Raw genomic sequence first — 22,176 nt, 5'->3', positions numbered from 1 at the left:
CAGTAAACCACACCATGCATGTTGGAGTTAACTCTTTATTAGCCAGAACAGACTAGTGTTAGGCCCAGTGAGCACAGGAACTCATCCCTGGTAGGTCTTGACCAATGCATCAGTTGCCAAGAATTAAGGTCCCTTCCTCCCCGCAGCTGTCCATGTGTCCTCTCTAGGGTCCCCCCCCAAGGAATCAGGCACCTGAATGCCTGTCTTTGTTCTTCCCACTTCCTGCCTCTTCTGCTTCTGGGAGACCAGGGAGGAGGGGAGCTGGGGTTAGGGTTAGTTGCTCACTAAGTCCCATTACCCCTTCAGCTTCCAACACCTCATCTTCCCAATCTTCTCCCTCTTACCATTCATCATCGTCCCACCACCACTCCCTGGGCTCTTGCTGGGTATTTTGACCAACAGGATATTCCACCTGTGGTTTAGGGGTTCACAGAGCCTTCGTGACCCCTCTAAGACCCCCACGCTGTTCGAGGCTCCTCAGACGAGTTGCCTCGCGCTCCTTCCCGTGGCCGCGGCGTCCCGGAAGCGATCAGAAATCGGGCTGTGAGCTTTCTTCCCTTGGTGGCTCCCCTGCTGGTTCCTACCACCATTCATCTGCATCAAACCGGTCCATGACTTCTGGCCTGTGGGCTTTATTCAACCCACAAGTCCTCTCCATTTGACTTGTGAGAGCATGTTTTGCCAAGGCACACCTACTTGCCCTATGTGATTTCAGCTGTTGTGCAGATAAAACAACCTAACAGGGTCAAAGGGGGCTTTGCAGTTACCACCAGTCAACTGATCAGCGCTACCTGCAAAGATCCACTGCAAAAGCTACCTGCCTGGCTCCGTTTCAAGCCCCGACAAACAGCTGGTTGTTGGTGCTTGCAAAGCCCAAGCACTTCAAAGCGCCATGTCAGCTGCTGTCATGGTAACGTCAGGTAACTGGCAGCTGGGTAGCCCTGCCCACCTGTCAAACCTGGCTTGTGCAGGGACGTGGGTGGAAGGTAATGACCTGGCCCACCAGGTGGATCCACCTCACCACTTCTGTCCTACACAGAAGAGCAGAGCAATGGGAAGAACGGAAAGAAGAGGAGCATTGTTTCATCACAGGGGGTGGGGAGTTCTGGGCAGGGAAGAGCCAATGGCAGCTGGAGTCAGGCAGGCTGACACCTCACTTGGCAGCAGGTGGATGGAGTTAGCTATGGATCAAGGCCTTTCCAGGAATGGAGGGGCTGCATGGCAGTTGTCTACAACTGAGCCTACCTAAATTTTAAGACCTGCCTCTTCACAGTCTCATGTTTTTTGTACAGTAGGCTGACCAAGTGCTTCCTCAGTTTTTCCAGGAGGGTGAGGCACAGGCTCTTACCATAGACTGGGGAGGATGTCGATTGCAATGGAGGTTCCCTCCTGGCTCCTCCTCTGAGGACTGGGCCCTGCCTCCACTGCCCCAGCCCTACTGCAACCCTGGACATTACATTGCAATTAAAAGAATGCCCCAGACCTAGGGTTATTCCACAGCTGAGTGTGTTGGGGGAGAGAGGGTAACGGCTTCCCAAAATGCCGGTGAATATTTTGGTATAATGCTTCAAAGCGATATAATCCTACAAAGAAACAAAGGAGCTGACATTTTCTGAGAAAAAAAGGTCTTCTAAGAACATTTGGCTCAGCTATAATTGTATATAACCCTTCTGACTCTGTTTTTTCATGGCACCTTTTATTATATTTCATTGGGTTATGTTTTTTAAAACTTCAGTTCCTTTTAAATTGTTTTATTGCTGTCTTTTATTGCTGGCTACTTCCTTCTATATACAGCTTTTTTTAAAAAAACTGCATTTTACTGTTTTGAAAACTGCCTGGACCTCTAATGAAGAAAAGTGGGTGTCAATATGTTATATCAATAAGGGTTTCCTCACCATCCAGTGTTTTGAGCTCATCCTGTGTTGACGGAAACAAAAAAGGGTTTTCAAACGGGCAAGTTCTCACAGAGTCATCAAGCTATAAGCTGAGGTGAACCAGCAGAATGAAGTGGGGATTTCTGGGTTTATAGCAGTGGCTGACATTTTACACTAGAACATCATAAGAACATGAGAATAGCTCTCCTGGATGAGGCCATCAGCCACCTAGTCATAGAATCACAGGGTTTGACGGTACTCCAAGGGTCATCTAGTCTAACCCCCTGCAATGCAGGAATCCAGCGCTCTGTTCTCAGTGGCTAACCAGATGCACCAATGGGAACCCTGCAAGAGGGACACAAGTTTAGCTGCATTCTCTCCGCCTACAGTTCCCAGCAGATGGTGTTCAGAGGCGCTGCTCCCTCCAGTGGATTTTGGTTTGCAATCAATGAACGATGGAGAATCGATATAAAAACCTAGACTTTTCTGTGCATGTCTATTTACTTGTTAGGCCCCCCACGAACACGTTCTCTGGGCATCATGTGTTGCAATCAAAAACCTAAGAATAATGCCTGTAAAAATCGAGCATGAATCTTAGAAGCCAAACCCGGTGTAAAGCCCAAATACAAAAAAAAGTAAATGCACACTAAAATGCAAGAGAAAACTCAGGAGCTAAACGCTACCAGCAAATCCAGTAACTAAAACCACTGGCCAGAGGGATTTAAGCAAGAAGGCTTAAGTCTTAGGCTGGTGTCAGGCGAGCTTCCCTGGCAGAGTATTCAATAGCTAGGGGGCCACCACAGAAGAAGCCCCTGTCCCTCACAGCAGTCTGAGCTTCAGACTGAGGAAACTCAGAGATCTGCCTCTGTGGGTGACCTTAAGTTTCAGGTAATTCCAGGAGGAGGAGATCTTCCTTCTGGCATCAAGGTCCCAAGCCATTTAGGGCTTCATTAGTCAAATCTCTCTGAATTGGAAGCAGTGAGTGCAATAAATGATCTGACTGCAGTTGTCATAAGGTGTTGACTTTTAGCTTCACTTCTTTCTTTCTTTTCTTTGTCTCCCCCAGTCTGCAGAGTTCTTTGAAATGCTGGAAAAAATGCAGGTATGTGGCATGTCAGTTCTGCCCGGAACTTGTTCCTCTTTGCAACTGTGCATGCGTGTTTTCAACATAATTGTGGCAGGCTACTTTGGAGCAGGGTGTGGGTGCAAAAGGCCTTCAAAGATGTTTGTGATCTTTGGTGACTGGGAAATATGTCTCACGTTTCTGAAAACACGTGTGCAATGGCTGATCTGATAGAGATGAAGTGGCAGAGGATTGCATCCTGTCTTTCTTCAGCTTGCAAATAAATGCCTTGCCAATAAATCAGGCTGCAAGAAATGGAAGCAGCGACCCAGCAGATCACCAAATCTGCTGGGAGTTATGCTACCCCAGGGGCTCTCAACCTTTATAGACCTATGGGCATATTTTGATTTTTGAATGAGGGCTGTGGGCACTTGACCCCCTAGAGCAGCGGTTCTCAACCTGTGGGTCCCCAGATGTTGTTGGACTACAACTCCCATCATCCCTGAGCTCTGGCCATGCTAGCTAGGGGTGATGGGAGTTGTAGTCCAACAACATCTGGGGACCCACAGGTTGAGAAAGGCTGCCCTAGAGCCTTTTCTCTCTCCTGCTCCCAGATCTGCACACCCCCTCCAGCAGAGAGAGAGAGAGAGAGAGAGGGAGGGAGGGAGGGAGGGAGGGAGGGAGGGAGAAAGTGCATATACATAGACTCTACTTTTCTAAGACATGGTCTCCAAAAGTGCTCCTGGGGAGGAAGACTGGTGAAATGATGGTCATCCTTGCCAACTTGAAGTAGATATATGGCTGTTCTCAGTGACCAGCGGAGACAGCCATAATTTTGAACAAAAGCTGCATCACAGCATCCCATTGTTCCCCCGGGGCCATTTGCAATGAGGATGCAGCTGCTGTTTGTTACAGCTCTGCCACTGCCCCACATCCCAATACTGAAAGTGTGGAATGGGGCTGAGATGTGTCTGTGGGCTCTATGACAGTGGTGGCTGGTGCCCACTGGCGACTGGTGGGGCAGAAGGCAGGGAGCCCACCAGCAGGTGGGACCAGAGCCAATGGCAGGCAGAGCCAACTCATTCTAGAGTTGTCTCCATCTTCCTCCTCTCTTCTGAGTTATCCCAGGGCAAGGCTGAGACTAAGGTGGAGGAAGTTGACAGGCAGGGCCACCACCTTCTGAGCTGATTGTAAGGAAGCAGACAGGCAAGTGGGGCTGGCTGAGGGGAGACTGAGCTTGGTGGGCCAATGTCCCATTTGACCAAATAAACTAGACTAGTAAGAAGTTCTGTGTTGCAAATTTTAACCAGGAACATGCACCCAAGACCTCTGGCATGTATCCCAAAGTAACTAAACAAACTTCATGTCATGTTTTTCTACAAACAGGGGCCAAAATTAGAGGAACAGAGAAGTGGAAGCCAGAGAAATAAGGTCAGTTTCAGGACAAGGTCCAAACGTGGGTCTCTTTTTCAATGTCTAGGAACAGAATATATCTTTGCTTGGACAAGGTGGTTCATAATGTAAGGCGCTTCTGAGTTTTCCTCAGTTTCTCCAAAGGCTGAAATCCAACAGGCAGATCCTAGCCCAGGGGTCAGCAAACTTTTTCCCCTTGTGTGGGGCTGGACTATATTTTTTGGGGGGAAATGAATGAATTCCTATTCCCCACAAATAACCCAGAGATGCATTTTAAATAAAACGACACATTCTACTCATGTAAAAACACACTGGTTTCTGGACCATCCATGGGCCGGATTTAGAAGGCGATTGGGCCGGATCCAGCCCCCAGGCCTTAGTTTGCCTACCCATGTCCTAGCCCCACTGTGGGCCACTTCAATGGGTAGGTGGTGCTGCCTGCATATTGATCACCTGACATCACCATGACATCAGGTGTCTCATTTTTCTTTTGTAGCGTGGCTTGGGGTCAAGCTGTGCTGTAAAGGTGGATCCAAGCTGATCCAAGCAGGATTTGAACACACGGTGCTTTGGCGTGCTGACTTCCTTGGTGAGCTGACTGGTGCTGCGTTTTGGTGAGGATCAATGGTGCTATGGAGTTCCTGATGGGGGATTTCATAGCACAGTCGATTCCAACCATCTCCCCAGTCAATCAGCTGATCAGCGGTGACAGCAAGCCTTCCTTGTCAAGGAACAATCAGAAGCCCACTTTAAGGCTTGCTGGCAGCCATGTCCCTAGCTGCCCAAATATGGCATCCAAAGTGTGGCAGGTGGGCGTGCTTCTGGGGAAACAGCACCAGGGGCCAAAATTGTATCTGTGCTGGGTCTGATTAGACCCATGGGCCAGAGGTTCCTCACCCCTGCTATTCACACCTTGGAAGAAGCCTCATGTTTATTCACTGAGACTTACTTCTGAGTAGTAGACACAAACAGTTTCCTTGGGCCGAGTAAACACTGGAGACCAAATTTATTTTATAACGTTGTATAATTTATAATAGCTATCGTACTGCATTTTAAAAGAAATCTATATTGATTCAAATGTAAATTTGATAACATTCAGTTACATAAACTTTAATATAAGCAATAGCTCTTATTTTGCTTTTTTCGGCTATATAGTTTATTTACAAATAGGAAACAGAAAAACCAACTGCACACTCGCTTTCCAAAAGCAAAAACTCCCACAGCATTCAAGGGGTCTGACTAGTCCATGTAATCCCAGCTAGAAACTCTCAGCTCCCTAAGAGCTTAAGAGACCTGTTGGATCAGAACAAGTGTTCATGTGAATGGTGCCAGGGGGCCTTAAACTGGGGGTTGTGGTGGCAGGGACTTGCTTGTCTTTACTCCCAGCTTTCAGGCTGGATGACTTAATTGGCCTGATCTTTTCGATGTGCAGCAGCACCAGCCATGTAGCTGTTGAGAGAGAGTGTTGGGCTCATTGCCCCAACCAAACCAGGTGACCCAATGAACCAATTAGGGGCTGGCTGGCTCTATGGCACATGTACCATGCACAGGGTGTGAGCGGTCCTCCTTACTGGGCATATAAGGGATCTTCACTGGCTGCCTGTTACACACTGAGCCAGTTTTAAGGTCTTGCTACTTACATATAAAACCCTAAACCACTCTGGGCCAAATCACCTGAAAAGCTAACTTCCCCTCCACTGTCCAGTAAACACATTAAGATCAGCAAGCAGAACCAAGCTAGTTTTGCCATGGCTTGATGTGCATTGATTTGAGATGACGCAGCTTTGTTCCCTTGTGGTACCAGTAGTGCAGAAAGTCCTTCTGGCTTAAATACGAGCATCCCCAATCAGTATTGGCATCCCGCCAACTCTTGAAGATGCCCCTGTTTAGGGTGAGCACCTTGATCCAACTTTTAATTGCTCTTTTAACTGCCTTGTTAGTTGGTTTTATTTTGTTTATTTAAAAAAAATAGGATTGTTTTACTGAACATTTAAATATGTGTGGTTCTAATGATTTGATTCAATTGTTTTATGGTGCATTTTATTAATGAATGGATTTTATAAGTTGTGTCAGGCTTGTAACCATTCTGGCATGTAAGGAGTATAAAGGTAAAGGTAAAGGGACCCCTGACCATTAGGTCCAGTCGTGGCCGACTCGGGGGTTGCGGCGCTCATCTCACTTTATTGGCCGAGGGAGCTGGTGTACAGCTTCCAGGTCATGTGGCCAGCATGACTAAGCTGCTTCTGGCGAACCAGAGCAGCACAAGGAAACGCCATTTACCTTCCCGCTGGAGCGGTACCTATTTATCTACTTGCACTTTGACATGCTTTCGAACTGCTAGGTTGGCAGGAGCTGGGACCGAACAACAGGAGCTCACCCCGTTGTGGGGATTAGAACCACTGACCTTCTGATCAGCAAATCCTAGGCTCTGTGGTTTAAACCACAGGAGTATATACGTAAACAAATGACAGGCTAACTGCTGTTCCAGGCTTGGTTTCTCAGTCTGAGCAATGCCTGAATATCTTGTTCCTTCTGCATTTGACAGAGTCCAACTGCAAGCTTACAGCAAAATATGTCTCTGCCTGTATGTCTATGTTCATATCAGTAGCCAAAGTGTGTCACCTGTGTGTGTGAGAGAGACTTATTGCCGTCAAGGAGCACCGGTGATCTTTTGCATGGAACTCAGCCATCCATTAGTTTTTTCCTCAGTAATCCAGATGCTCAAAGTCAGAACAAAAGTGATGGCGCAGGCAGAAGGATTTGAGTATTATTGAAAACCGAGGCTCTGATTAAAAATGCAGGGATCAACCCTATGAGGAGGGAGAGCCCTTAATCCTGTTTTTCACCCGCCCTCTTCCTGTGCTGAGCCTGTAAGAAATATGATGCTGGAGAGCTCACGCTGATAAACAACATGGATTCAATAGTTCTTGCTCGCATTCAGCCGCCAGGAAGATTTTCGAAGAAAAGGACCCTGGATGAATTTATGACCAGTCCTTCAAAATACACACACCCCACAAACACCTTTAAGAATGTAAGAAGAGCCTGCTGGATTTTGCCAGTGGCCCATCTAGTCCAGCATCTATTTCTCACAGCAGCCAACCAGATGCCTATTATGGGAAGCAAGCAAGCAAAACATAAGAGTGTTAGTGCTCTACAGCTTGTGATCCCCAGCAACTGATGTTCAGAAGTCTTTGACCATGGAGATAGGACACAACCATTACCACCTTATTGTCCTATGCATTTGAGTAATCCTCTTATAAAAGCCACCCAAGTTGGTGGCCATCACTGCCTCTTGTGGGAGCAAATTCCATACTTTATGCTTTGCCTGAATTGTTGTTTTTGTTTAGTTGTTTAGTCGTGTCCGACACTTCATGACCCCATGAACACGCCAGAACACTCCTGTCTTCCACTGCCTCCCTCAGTTTGGTCAAACTCATGTTGGTAGCTTCAAGAACACTGTCCAACCATCTCATCCTCTGTCATCCCCTTCTCCTTGTGCCTTCAATCTTTCCCAGTGTCAGGGTCTTTTCCAGGGAGTCTTCTCATGAGGTGGCCCAAGTACTGGAGCCTCAGCTTCAGGATCTGTCCTTCCAGTGAGCACTCAGAGCTGATTTCCTTAAGAATGGATAGGTTTGATCTTCTTGCAGTCCATGGGACTCTCAAGAGTCTCCTCCAGCACCATAATTGAAAAGCATCAATTCTTCGGCCATCAGCCTTCTTTATGGTCCAGCTCTCACTTCCATACATCACTACTGGGGAAACCATGGCTTTAACTATACGGACCTTTGTCGGCAAGGTGATGTCTCTGCTTTTTAAGATGCTGTCTAGGTTTGTCATTGCTTTTCTCCCAAGAAGCAGGCGTCTTTAATTTCGTGACTGCTGTCACCATCTGCAGTGATCATGGAGCCCAAGAAATAAGGACTTTCTTTTCTCTGTACTCCAACGTTCAGCTTCGGATGATCATGAAGTCTAGTGTCTAGGGAGAGGAAAAACTAGGGAGAGGAAAAACTAGTCTCTGTCCAATTTCTTTGTGCCACACATGAACCATTGTCTATATCCCATGCCCAAATATTTCTCCCATTGCAAATTGTGTTAGAATTAATGGCCGCCTTTCCTTTGGATGTTTTTCAGGAGGACTACATCCCGTATCCCAGCATTGATGAAGTGAGTATCGCCAGACCTGCTAGTCCATGCATGTTTCTGTGCGAATGTGCGTCCTGCACATGTACTCACTATAAAAGGCCAATCAGCTGTGATTCCTGAATTGCAGGGGTTTGGGCTAGTTCTGTGATTCTATGGGGTGGGTGTTCACAAGCATTGCCTTGGCTGACCATGCTTCCATCAGGGAAATTCAGTGTGGGCCAATGCTAGTGCAATTGCTCTCCAAAGAGTCAGCAATCCACACACCCCTGCAACTGAGTTAGGGACTTCCCCTGCATGCAAAGACAGGCAGATTGAGTGGATGAGACCAATGTTAGGTCCAGTGACCACAAAGGTGGTTTCTGCATGTGCTGCAGAGGTACATCAGGGGCAGGTGGGGTTTGTCAACCTGGGATGGTATAAAAATAATAATATTATAATAATAATAATTTATTATTTATATCCTGCCCACCTGGCTGGGTTTCCCCAGCCACTCTGGGCGGCTCCCAATAGAATATTAAAAACATGATAAAATTAAAAACACGATAAAATATCAAACATTAACAGCTTCCCTAAACAGGACTGCCTTCAGATGTTTTCTAAAAGCCAGGTAGTTGTTTATTTTGTTGACATCTGATGGGAGGGCATTCCACAGGGCGGGCGCCACTACTGAGAAGGCCCTCTGCCTGGTTCCCTGTAACCTCACTTCTAGCAGGGAGGGAACCACCAGAAGGCCCTCGGAGCTGGACCTCAGTGTCCGGGCTGAACGATGGAGGTGGAGATGCTCCTTCAGGTACACAGGGCCAAGGCTATTTAGGGCTTTAAAGGTCAGCACCAACACGTTGAATTGTGCTCGGAAACATACTGGGTATACAATCTAAGAGAAGGAAAACTGCTTCTAAACCTCTGTTGCCTTGCAGGATATCTTGCAGGGAGAAGAAAAGGCTAAGGAGCAAACCCTACACAAACCCAGAGTGGACTTTCTAAGTTGGTTGGATGGCACCTTGCATGCCTCCTTCCAGCAACTCTGGTCGCCAAGCTGGTGCCAAACGTATTGCTCTGCTTTCCTTTGGATCACATCAGCGAGGCTGAGCTGGGCAGCAGGGGGCGGGTGTCCTTGTCATCTGGGCAGCCCAGGACCTCCATACACTCTGCCCAGGCTTGCGCCCCAGAGAGATCACTGTTGTTGCTGTTAATGCAGCAAAAGCAACATGGGAGGCAGCCATTACAAGTTACTGGTCTCTGCAGCAACAGCAGGTGCTGTGATTCTCCAGTGGTTTGCCCTTCCCTCCATTGACTCTCAAGACAGATGAATGCCAACATGCCTCTGCAGAACATAGCCATCATGGCTAGTAGCTGTTGAGAGCATTATCCTCCATGAATTTGTCTAATCCTCTTCTCTAATCCTCCAAAGTTGTCAATCATCGTGGCTTGATGTGGTCAGCTCTGCATCTGAAGCCTGCTTAATCTTTCCCCCAGATTGTAGAAAAAGGCGGCCCTTATCCTGTCATCATCCTGCCGCAGTTTGGGGGCTACTGGATCGAAGACCCCGAGAACGTCAGCACACCCACCTCATCGGAGAGCAGCATCTGTGAAGAGGACGAGGAGCAGCTGAGCCCCAGTGCTTATGGCTACAAGCTGGAGTGCAAAGGAGAAGCCAGAGCATACAGGAAACACTTCTTGGGAAAGGTCAGTGGGGAATTGTGAGCGTGGCCTTAAGACCCCTTGGGCCGCCAGAGGTTTTTAAAGAAAGAGAGAAATCACTACTAAGCCAACTGATGAGTATTGATCATGAATGAGTTTGGTAATAATAATGGATTGAAGTTGAATCGTTAGCTGTTAATTAATTAACAATGACCACACTTTGGCTTGTGAGGCCATGAATAGCCAGCAAAATGCATATGATGGAGGAGGAGGAGGGCATTTGAAGGAGGGTCCATGTATTCGAGTGGGGTGGGGTGGGGTAGTACCTTTTGCAGCCCAAGGACTATATCCCCTTCAGTGCAATCTTCACCTGCTGCCAGTGGTGGGTGGGGCCAGTGGGAAAAGTGGGTGGAGCAAAGAATGCAGATTTTGCACTCATTGTCCAATTGCACAGTAGGGTAGCGTACGGTAGGCTAGGTACTGCATGCGCTCATAGACACATCTCTGTTCTCCATCCATGCGAGGAAAAGGCAATTTTGGAGCTCAAGGACACATTCCAGCCAGGCAAACACATTGTGTGTGTGAAGAAGGACCAGTGAGAGATGTCCAGAGGGCCAGTTAGAGAGGGCTTGGCAGGCCTAAGGTTTCCCACCCATTGTGACCTCTTTGGAAGTGCAATACAGGGAGAGGGGAAATGGAGGTATGTTCTGAGTGTTGATTTTCCCCCATCACAATTTTGCATGAGTGCTGGTCATCTATTACACTGCCCTCAGAGTTGTTGATATAGCTCCTGTAGCTTATAGTGGCAAGTGGCGTGGATCAAATATTGAGACCTACGAGTGAAGTGTAAATAATTGCTTTTTGGTTTCCCAGAGGATGGCAAGTTTGTGAGATGTTCTTAAGATAGCAATGAGTCAGCCGTGATTCCTTCTAGGCGTCAAGACCCAACACTGAGGGAACAGTCGGGGTGAGATCAAAACCCTTGCTTTCCCCTGGGCTTCTTCCTCACACTGTTAACACTTCCCTTCTATTTTTAGGATCATTTAAATTTTTACTGCACAGCTAGCAGCCTGGGAAATTTGATCCTTTCTATTAAATGCGAAGAGGCAGACGGAATTGAATACCTAAGAATTATACTCAGGTACAGTAAGCGGAAAAGGGGTCAGTGTCTGAAGCAAACCAATTTCCAAAATTTTGTTTCATGAACTCCTTGAGTCATTTCTGCTACATCTCATATGCTAATGGCAAACATACATCCCTGTTCCTTTCGTTAATTCAACATCGGGCTCTTACACACTTCTACTTGTCCCATGTCTTTAGTGGCGTTGTGGTCTAGACCACTGAGCCTCTTGGGCTTGCTGATCAGAAGGTTGGCGGTTCGAATCCCCACGATGGGGTGAGCTCCCGTTCCCCAGTCCCAGCTCCTGCCAACATAGCAGTTCGAAAGCACACCAGTGCAATTAGATAAATAGGTACTGCTGTGGTGAGAGGGTAAACAATGTCTCTGTGTGCTTTGGCTTCCATCACAGTGTTCCATTGCTCCAGAAGTGGTTTAGTCCTCCTGGCCACATGACCCGGAAAGCTGTCTTTGGACAAACGCCGGCTCCCTCGGCCTGAAAGTGAGACAAGCACCACAACCCCATAGTTGCCTTTGACTGGACTTAACCGTCCAGGGTTCCTTTACCTTTACCTTTAGTGCTGAATCGGAGAAAACATGAATTCCATGGAAAACCCAGCTGATGTTTGCTCCAATCTAAGAGTGCGTTTTTTCCAAAGAAAGCAGTGGAGCAAATGGAAGTCTGAATGATCCCATTGTTCTATATCATCCTGCATACTAATACTAATGTTAAAGGTAAAGGTAAAGGTACCCCTGCCTGTACGGGCCAGTCGTGTCTGACTCTAGGGTTGTGCGCTCATCTCACTTAAGAGGCCGGGAGCCAGCGCTGTCTGCAGACACTTCCGGGTCACGTGGCCAGCGTGACAAAGCTGCTCTGGCGAGCCGGCACCAGCGCAGCACACAGAAACACCATTTACCTTCCCGTTATAAAGCGGTACCTATTTATCTACTTGCACTTTGGGGTGCTTTCGAACTGCTAGGTGGGCAGGAGCTGGGACCGAAAGACGGGAGCTCATCCCGCCACGGGGATTCGAACCACCGACTATACGATCGGCAAGTCCTAGGCACTGAGGTTTTACCCACAGCGCCACCCGCGTCCCAATACTAATGTTAGGGGATAAATTAAGGGCATATCCTTCCTCCCCAAACAGCCCAGTGAGCAGTGAGCATGCTCAGTGGCTTAGGATTGCTGATGGGGAGCCAACATTTTTTGGGGGTTGGAGGGGATGTAATGTATAAGAGGCTGGCTGGAACACTGAAGAGCATCGCTCTGCACTGTGTCATTTGGCTGCAGGTCCTACTTGTTCTTCCCATACCTTCTATAGTCTTAGTTCCAGGGCAGATTTCCCTGCGGAAAATGAGCAAAGCTTTGTGTGTTGTGGAACTGCCTATTGCCCAGGTATTTGTACAATTCTGGTTCCGCAACCTCAGAATGGAAACTTGTAAGCTAAGAGTGGGCAAATCTACCCATTTCACTCTCTTGGGTGTTTTATTTTTTATGCTTCCAGTCTTAAATTCAGTCCTCCACATTTTCACATCCGCTTGCATTTTATGTAATATATATAAAAAATCCTCATGAAAATTCATCGGTGAGAATTTCTTCAACTATACACAAAGCAATTTCCCCTAATATAATGCCTTTTAGTATGTTATCTTCACTAATATGTACATTGTTATGCGCACATTAACATTTGTGTGTGCGCTTTTGTGCACCCTATTTTGTTTGGAGAACTCCGCTGCAAAATTCGCATTTTGGTTCACACCTTGTTTCAGAAAGTTCAAAACAGATAGGTTTTCCTTTAAACTGAAAATGAATCAAATCCCCACCCCTACATCCTGGCCTGTGAATATTCTGGCTGGAGGCTGGGCTCTGTAGGGTCCCAGCTTGATCCAACATGCCTCTTTGTACATTTTTATTCATTTTTGTGGCCATGTCTGCCCCCACCCCCACTGCCTTTTCTATACGAGAAGAGGCAACCCTAAATGCCACCCAGGAATCTCATGTCAAGGAACAGAAATGGGCACAATTACAGATTTTTGTATTCTTGATGAAGTGCAACTGATAAGGTCTTTTCTCATTGGTGGTGCAGGCTCCTCCAGTCCTAATCGCCAACTGCTAATATTGCAAAGGGTTGCTCACTCATTTGAGTTCTCTAAAGGAGCATAACCTGTAGTTGCTGTTTGTGGACTGATGGACTGAGGAAGAAGAGGATCATTTTAGCTCCCTCAAATGTTTTAGTGTGGTGGCCGAAGCCCCCACAGACCCGAGGAATTGGCTCCTAAAGATCCTCGGTTTCCCCCAGCACCAAGATTGCGTGGTCAATCTCCTCTTGAGTCGGGAACCTTTGCTGTGTGAGAGGAAGGAAATGGTGATAACCCAGAAAGCCAGGCTAAGAACCCATGCTGCTATAGATCTCCCTCCCCGCCACAGCCACACACTTTGAATTTTGAGTCTGTTCTTTCAAGATTACTTTGGTAATGAACGTCATTTTGCTTGATCTGCAGCCAGCCCCTAGGAAACCAGATGTAAAATAAAATAAAATAAAAATCCCTGCAAGGATATTGGAAAGTATCAATCATATTTAGCACCGTTCCTTCTCAAAACCAAGGAAAACAAGCTCCTATTTGACTTATCCTCTTATTTCCTAGGCAAACACATGAATTTTTAAAAAGATCAGGAGACTAAACAACTGTAACGTTCAATGCCAACAGTCCCCTCCCCCTGCCCAAATGTTCAGTGGGGTTTCATTTCCAGACATCTGGTATAGTTTTGCATTGTGAATTTTGCAGATATTGTGTATGTGTGTTACTGTTTTAAGCCCAGAGGCATCTGTACACCATCACAGCTTATTTCCGACTTACTCCCTTTCTCCCTCTCTCTTTGCTTTCCATAGGTCCAAAGCAAAAACGCTGCATGAAAGAATCCCCTTAGCTGGACTTAGCAAACTACCAAGCATCCCACAGATTGCAAAGGTGGGTTGCTTTGAAATGATATTGAGGGTGGTGGTGATTATTACTGACACCCTGCCCATCTGACTGGCTTGCCCCAGACACTCTGGGTAGCTTCCTACAGAAAACAAAACAAAAAACAGAACAAAACAAAACATCAAATTCCCAATATAGTGCTATCTTCAGACGTCAATAATAATAACAATATTTTATAATTTATAATTTATACCCCACCCATCTGGTTGAGTTTCCCCAGCCACTCTGGGCGGCTCCCAATCAAGTGTTAAAAACAATACAGCATTAAATATTAAAAACTTCCCCAAACAGGGTTGCCTTCAGATGTCTTTTAAAAATAGGATAGCTGCTTATTTCCTTGACATCTGATGGGAGGGCGTTCTACAGGGCGGGCGCCACTACCGAGAAGGCCCTCTGTCTGGTTCCCTGTAACCTCACTTCTCACAATGAGGGAACCGCCAGAAGGCCCTCAGCGCTGGATCTCAGTGTCCGGGCTGAAGGATGGGGGTGGAGACGCTCCTTCAGGTATACTGGGCCAAGGCCGTTTAGGGCTTTAAAGGTCAGCACCAACACTTTGAATTGTGCCCGGAAATGTACTGGGAGCCAATGTAGGTCTTTCAAGACCGGTGTTATGTGGTCTCGGCGGCCGCTCCCAGTCACCAGTCTAGGTGCCGCATTCTGGATTAATTGCAGTTTCCGGGTCACCTTCAAAAGTAGCCCCACATAGAGCGCATTGCAGTAGTCCAAGTGAGAGATAACTAGAGCATGCACCACTATGGTGAGACAATCTGCGGGCAGGTAGGGTCTCAGCCTGCATACAGGTGGAGCTGATAAACAGCCGCCCTGGACACAGAATTAACCTGCGCCTCCATGGACAGCTGTGAGTCCAAAATGACTCCCAGGCTGCGCACCTGGTCCTTTCAGGGCACAGTTACCCCATTCAGGACCAGGGAGTCCCCCACACCTGCCCGCCTCCTGTCCCCCCAAAACAGTACTTCTGTCTTGTCAGGATTCAACTGGGAAGTTGTATAATTATTTGCCTCTTTGAAATGTTTCTCGCTTTGATCCCTGATGGGAGGGCATTTCACAGGGAGGGCATATCTACCAAGAGGGCCTTCTGCCTGGTTCCCTGTAACCTCACTTCTCGCCAGAAGGGCACCATGTTGGAGACCCCTAGCCAATGTACTCTTCCTCCCCTTCAAAACAATGCAAAACCCAATGCCTCTTTCAAGTTGCCTTCAACTATCTGAAAGAAACATTTACTCATTGGTGGCCTTTGCTGACAATCACTTCTCTTCCCTATCTGGGCAGGCTTTCTGCGATGATGTGACTGGATTGAAGTTTAACCCTGTGCTCTACCCCAAGGTGAGATGAAGGACGTGCCAAGCAAGGACTCGAGAGGGCCTATTTCAGAACTGGTGTGCTCAGTGTTTGTGTGCATGTGAAAATGGGAGTTCAGAAATGTGCGGTCTTCCTGATCATAGGTTTCCACGATCCTTCAGATTGGAAGAGGAGACTCCTTGTAGCTAGGGATAGGGAGCCTGTGGTCTTCTAAATGTTGCTAGACTACAACTCTCAGCCTCCTTGATGGCTGGGGCAGATGGGAGTTGGAGTCCAACAACGCATCTCAGTGGGGTTCACATTTGCTCCCCATTAATAGGCAGGGAAGTTATATGCTAAGGGAGCACTTTTGCCATTTCAAGAGAGCAAATTGTGAGAAACTAGACTGGACTAGAGTGATCCTCCAGGGCTCTGTTGTTTTTAACCATGAGTGGGGGTGGGGGTGGAGATCTTTTTGGCTCCATGGAACAGATTCTGATCAAGATTGGCTTTGAAGACCAAATCTGACAGGTGAGAGAGGCTGCCATCCTGTCAATTGTCTGCCATTACAATGGTGTCAAGTGCAAGGTGCTTTGAAGTCCCAAAGTTGAGACTTCAAAGCACCTTAGAAGGTGTTGCTAAAATGAAGTCCCCACTTTCATTTTTACAGAGGTCTCTACGCACACCCTTTCCTGAACTAGGAAGAGGCTTGCATGGAATCCTGACAAACTGAGCAGGATTTAACCCCTACTCATCAACTCCCCCCCAAAGGGAACCCAAAGGGTGCTCATCAATGGTTCCTCTTCATCCTGGAGAAGAGTGACTAGTGGGGTGCCACAGGGTTCTGTCTTGGGCCCGGTCTTATTCAACATCTTTATCAACGACTTGGATGATGGACTCAAGGGCATCCTGATCAAATTTGCAGATGACACCAAACTGGGAGGGGTGGCTAACACTCCAGAGGACAGGATCACACTTCAAAACGACCTTGACAGATTAGAGAACTGGGCAAAAACAAACAAGATGAATTTTAACAGGGAGAAATGTAAAGTATTGCACTTGGGCAAAAAAAATGAGAGGCACAAATACAAGATGGGTGACACCTGGCTTGAGAGCAGTACATGTGAAAAGGATCTAGGAGTCTTGGTTGACCACAAACTTGACATGAGCCAACAGTGTGATGCGGCAGCTAAAAAAGCCAATGCAATTCTGGGCTGCATCAATAGGAGTATAGCATCTAGATCAAGGGAAGTAATAGTGCCACTGTATTCTGCTCTGGTCAGACCACACCTGGAGTACTGTGTCCAGTTCTGGGCACCACAATTCAAGAAGGACACTGACAAACTGGAACGTGTCCAGAGGAGGGCAACCAAAATGGTCAAAGGCCTGGAAACGATGCCTTATGAGGAACGGCTAAGGGAGCTGGGCATGTTTAGCCTGGAGAAGAGGAGGTTAAGGGGTGATATGATAGCCATGTTCAAATATATAAAAGGATGTCACATAGAGGAGGGAGAAAGGTTGTTTTCTGCTGCTCCAGAGAAGCGGACACGGAGCAATGGAGCCAAACTACAAGAAGGAAGATTCCACCTAAACATTAGGAAGAACTTCCTGACAGTAAGAGCTGTTCGACAGTGGAATTTGCTGCCAAGGAGTGTGGTGGAGTCTCCTACTTTGGAGGTCTTTAAGCAGAGGCTTGACAACCATATGTCAGGAGTGCTCTGATGGTGTTTCCTGCTTGGCAGGGGGTTGGACTCGATGGCCCTTGTGGTCTTTTCCAACTCTATGATTCTATGATTCTATGATTCTATGATTCTATGATGAGTGGAGTTTAAATTCTGCTGCTTTGGGAGCGCATCTTTGTTCCCTGCTGAAAACAGGTGTGTGAAGCCAGAATGACCAGAATTTACTCCCTCCACACACACTCATCTCTTTAATCCTGCTGCTTTGGCTGTGTGTCCTTCCTTCTGGGAACAGATGCACACAACCAGAATTTCACCCTGACATCAGAAATGGGTGGGTGGTTTGAGGAAGATGTTCTTGTGGGCCCAATTGAACCCCTTTGGTGTGCCATGTTTGGTCAGCTGATGGGAGGTTCCCCACCCCTGCTCTTAACCTTGATGGTTAGGAGTAAAACCTCCATGTTCAGAGGCACTCTACCTCAAAGTACCAGCGGTGGAGGACATACAGCTATGCAGCCAGTCTCTTGCTGCCATTCCTTTCTTGCACACTTCAGAGACAGAGTTTTTGTCTCACCCAGTCTGGTGTCCTTTCCAGTCTTTGCTTAAAAACCTCTCATGGAAAGTGGTGGACTTCTCCTTAATTGGAATGTTAGTTGGGGGCTGGGATTTCAGCTTGTGGAACAGAATATTTCTGCCCTCTGCCCCCCCCCCCCAATTAACCTGGTCTAGGGGTTTTGCCAACTCTCTGGAACAGATCTGGGGAGGGCATGGTCCTATTGCAAAAGCTGAAATCCTTCTTCTGGTGGGACACATTGGTTGAATACCACCGTACGATTCTATCCCATGACGTTATTCTTCCGCCCACACAACACTGCACATCAACAAATTTTAATTTAGCGATGGAGTTGTTAGTGGGGTTATCAAAACAGAGTGGAAGACCGAGTAGTTTTCTTAATTCTGATGCCATGTTCTTGCCTGCTCAAAAACAACATCGGATTCTTTTTTATATAACACCTCTTTATTATGTTTCAACAATTTGCAATGTGCACTTCGGAATTGTCATGGGGGGGGGGGCAGCAGTTGAGTTTGCATCCCCTGGGCCCTCGAATAAGCTTTGCAATTATACACAAGTAGGGTTGCATTTCATTTTCCAGCTTGTTTTCTGACCTCAATTTCAAAACAAGAGGGGGAGAATTTGAACCAAATAAACTCTCAGCAGGTTGGAGATTGTTGCTCAGAAGGGAGCCCAAGGGATCCTTCGGATGGGGGAGGGAACAAAACTGAAATGCAAAGGCATATTTTGACTCAGTGCAGGTGCTTCAAAAAGGCTGTTGGATATTTTCAGAAGGACACAAGAGTCAAAGCAAGCCTTTGGCATGGGGCAGGTAAAGCTGGCCCCTTCACACAGATCAAAAATAGTTTCTGGCTCTTCCTATGGCTTCTGATCTCTCCCAAGGAATAATAATAATAATAATAATAATAATAATAATAATAATAATTTATTTATACTCTGCCCATCTGGCTGTTTCCCCAGCCACTATGGGCAGCTCCCAATTGAGTGTTAAAAACAATACAGCATTAAATATTTAAAAACTTCCCTAAATTCCCTAATTGCCTTCAGATGTCTTTTAAAAATAGAATATGGCTGCTTATTTCCTTGACATCTGATGGGAGGGTGTTCCACAGGGAGGGTGCCACTACCAAGAAGGCCCTCTGTCTGGTTCCCTGTAACCTGACTTCTCGCAGTTGAGGGAACCACCAGAAGGCTCTCGGTGCTGGACCTCAGTGTCCAGGTAGAACGATGGAGGTGGAGACGCTCCTTCAAATACAGTGGTACCTCTGGTTACATACGTTTCAGGTTACAGACTCCGCTAACCCAGAAATAGTACCTCGGGTTAAAAACTTTGCTTCAGGATGAGAACAGAAATCGTGCTCCGGCGGCGCAGCAGCAGCAGGAGGCCCCATTAGCTAAAGTGGTGCTTCAGGTTAAGAGCAGTTTCAGGTTAAGAACGGACCTCCGGAACAAATTAAGTACTTAACCTGTATACAGAGGTACCACTGTATACTGGACCAAGGCCGTTTAGGGCTTTAAAGGTCAGCACCAACACTTTGAATTGTGCTCGGAAACGTACTGGGAGCCAATGCAGATCTCTCAGGACTGGTGTTATGTGGTCTCGGCGGCCACTCCCAGTCACCAGTCTAGCTGCCGCGTTCTGGATTAGTTGCAGTTTCCGGGTCACCTTCAAAGGTAGCCCCACATAGAGCGCATTGCAGTAGTCCAAGCGGGAGATAACCAGAGCATGCACCACTCTGGCGAGACAGTCCAAGGGCAGGTAGGGTCTCAGCCTGTGTACCAGATGGAGCTGGTAGACAGCCACCCTGGACCCAGAAGGGCAGCCACGATGGGAGTGTGCCTGAAAGCCACACCATATGAGGAATGGTCGACAGAGCTGGTTAGACGGGGGAAAGAGAAGGTTGGAGGGTTCAGGACAGACCAAAGAAAGTACTCGGTGCCCAGTTAAACTGCGGAACTCACTCCCACAGGAGACAATGATGTAAAGAGAATTGAACAAATTTATGGAGTGGCGGGCTGTAGATGCCTATTAGCCATGATGGCTATCCTCTTCCTCCACATCTGGAGGCAGCAATGCTTCTGAATACCAGTTGCTGGAAACGATAGGAGAGAAGCGTGCTCTCGCACTCAGGTCCTGCTTGCTGGTTTCCCAATGGGTACTGACAAAGCAGGATGTTGGACTACTAGATGGACCATTGGTTAGATCTTACGTTCTTAACTTCTGTAGCACTGCAGGCTTCAAAGCCCTGTTTTCATAGCAGATATCAGAAATCAAGGGGCGCGGGTGGCGCTGTGGGTTAAACCACAGAGCCTAGGACTTGCCGATCAGAAGGTCAGCGGTTCAAATCCCCATGATGGGGTGAGCTCCCGTTGCCCAGTCCCAGCTCCTGCCAACCTAGCAGTCCGAAAGCACGTCAAAGTGCAAGTAGATAAATAGGTACTGCTCTGGCGGGAAGGTAAACGGTGCTTCCATGCGCTGCTCTGGTTTGCCAGAAGTGGCTTAGTCATGCTGGCCACATGACCCGGAAGCTGTACGCCGGCTCCCTCAGCCAATAAAGCGAGATGAGCGCTGCAACCCCAGAGTCAGCCACGACTGGACCTAATGGTCAGGGGTCCCTTTACGTACCTTTACTTTATTGGAAATCAAACCCGGGACATTCTGCAGGCAAAGCATGCACCAAGCTGTGCCATTTATATCTACCTATCTTGTAGCCGCTATGAAATCGACGCTCCCTCAAGTACTTCTGATGGTTCTGTTTGGGAACTGAATGTCATGTATTTATTGGTTTTCATATATACATAATTAAATAACGACCTGTCTCCTATTTCAGGCATCTCAGATGATCGTCTCCTATGATGAGCACGAGGTCAACAACACGTTCAAATTTGGGGTGATTTACCAGAAGCTTAGGCAGGTGAGTGACAATGCTGTTGTGCCAGCAGTTGTTTTATTCTGGTTCAAGGAATGATGGTGACATTTGCATTCATAAGATGCCATTTTTGAATGTTCAGAGCTGTAAGTTCCCAGCTGATAAATTTCTGGCTTTAAAATAAGGCAGAAATTACTTGTATGTACGTCTGTTTTTCATAAATGTATTAATTTAAAATTAATAAAGATATATTATAAAATAAAATAAGGCATGTAGTTGGGGTGTGGGAAGGGAATTAAATGTTTCCTATGCTTATAGGGGGGTTGTTTTTAAGTGTTTTCAGAGCTGTTTCTAATAGGGATATCTATTATTATTATTTAATACATGTTTATTGTGTGTGTTTTCATAGAATTATGGAACTGTAGAGTTGGAAGGGACCAGTATTTTCCAAACTTGGGTCTCCAGCTGTATTTGGACTACAATTCCCATCATCCCTAGCTAGTCAGGGATCATGGGAACTGTAGTCCAAAAACAGCTGGAGATGCAAGTCTGGGAAATACTGATCTAGTGCAACCCCTTGCAATGCAGGAATATGCAGCTGTCCCATATAGGGATCAAACCTGCAACCTTGGTGTTGTCAGTGCCACACTCTAACCAACTGAGTTCTACACAGCTAAGCTGTGTAATAGTTGCATCTGTTTTAGTTTGTGCTGTGAGCTGCCTTCAGGTACTGCACTGGGAGAAGGGCAGAATACAAATGAACAAATAAGAACCCTGGAAGGTACTTCGCTATGAATATCCCCCTCCTGCAGACTAGAGGCTGAGAAAGAGAGGCATGCTTGCCAACGGGCGTGTCTATAGCAGAGATAAGATTTAAACCAAGAAGCTTCCTATTAGATAGCACTTTCCTTTATCTGCTGTACCACACCTGCTCTGGGTTCCAGGAACGTGCTGCATTTCTAGGTACTGAGATGATCTAGGCATTTAGATTTCTAGGCAACCAAGATGATCAAGGGTCCAGGAAACCAAGCCTTATGGGGACTGACTGAGGGAGCTGGGTATGTTTAGCCTGGACAAGAGAAGACTGAGAGAGGATAGGATAGCCATCTTCTAATATCTGAAGATGGCGTAAGCTTGTTTTCTGCTGCTCCAGAGGGTAGGACTTGAACGATTAAAATTATAAGAAAGGGAATTCTAACTAAACATTAGGAAGAACTTTCTGATGGAGTTCCTTCCAACCAGTGGGCCAAACTCTTTTGGGGGGCCCAATATTTTTTGGGAAGGACCTGCCCACCCCATGTCCTAAATAATAATAATAATAATAATAATAATAATAATAATAATAATAATAATAACAACAACAACAACAACAACAACAACAACAATTTATTTATTTATACCTTGCCCATCTGGCTGGGTTTCCCCAGCCACTCTGGGCGGCTTCCAACAAAATATTAAAATACAGTAATGCATCAAACATTAAAAATGTCCGTAAAAATAATAGGCAGAGGAGACTGA

The 22,176-nt window shown here is 46.8% G+C and overlaps 1 protein-coding gene across 19 annotated transcripts in view; it reads left to right on the top strand.

Annotated features, from left to right (window-relative positions):
- The window catches only part of RAP1GAP2 (RAP1 GTPase activating protein 2), a 200,807-nt gene that overhangs the window by 150,336 nt on the left and 28,295 nt on the right, over positions 1 to 22,176 (top strand). For 15 of the 19 annotated variants that reach the window (XR_014520035.1, XR_014520036.1, XR_014520037.1 and 12 more), the window contains 8 exons: positions 2,941 to 2,976; positions 4,324 to 4,368; positions 8,482 to 8,514; positions 9,970 to 10,179; positions 11,172 to 11,275; positions 14,146 to 14,224; positions 15,527 to 15,580; positions 20,620 to 20,703. Coding sequence is in view for 14 of the 19 variants with exons in the window: in XM_083479631.1 (XP_083335757.1) it covers positions 2,941 to 2,976; positions 4,324 to 4,368; positions 8,482 to 8,514; positions 9,970 to 10,179; positions 11,172 to 11,275; positions 14,146 to 14,224; positions 15,527 to 15,580; positions 20,620 to 20,703 (645 nt within the window). In the remaining 5 variants the exon portion in view is untranslated. Of the gene's footprint in view, positions 1 to 1,141; positions 1,330 to 1,865; positions 1,990 to 2,940; positions 2,977 to 4,323; positions 4,369 to 8,481; positions 8,515 to 9,969; positions 10,180 to 11,171; positions 11,276 to 14,145; positions 14,225 to 15,526; positions 15,581 to 20,619; positions 20,704 to 22,176 lie in introns of those variants that run through there. The other 4 variants (XR_014520039.1, XM_083479625.1, XM_083479626.1 and 1 more) reach the window with 3 other exon arrangements.

Source organism: Podarcis liolepis (assembly GCF_965112155.1).
Source record: "Podarcis liolepis genome assembly, chromosome: 16".
Taxonomy (NCBI): Eukaryota; Metazoa; Chordata; class Lepidosauria; order Squamata; family Lacertidae; genus Podarcis; species Podarcis liolepis.
The sequence above is the reverse complement of the archived record's forward strand: the minus strand, read 5'-3'. Positions and strand labels throughout refer to the sequence as shown.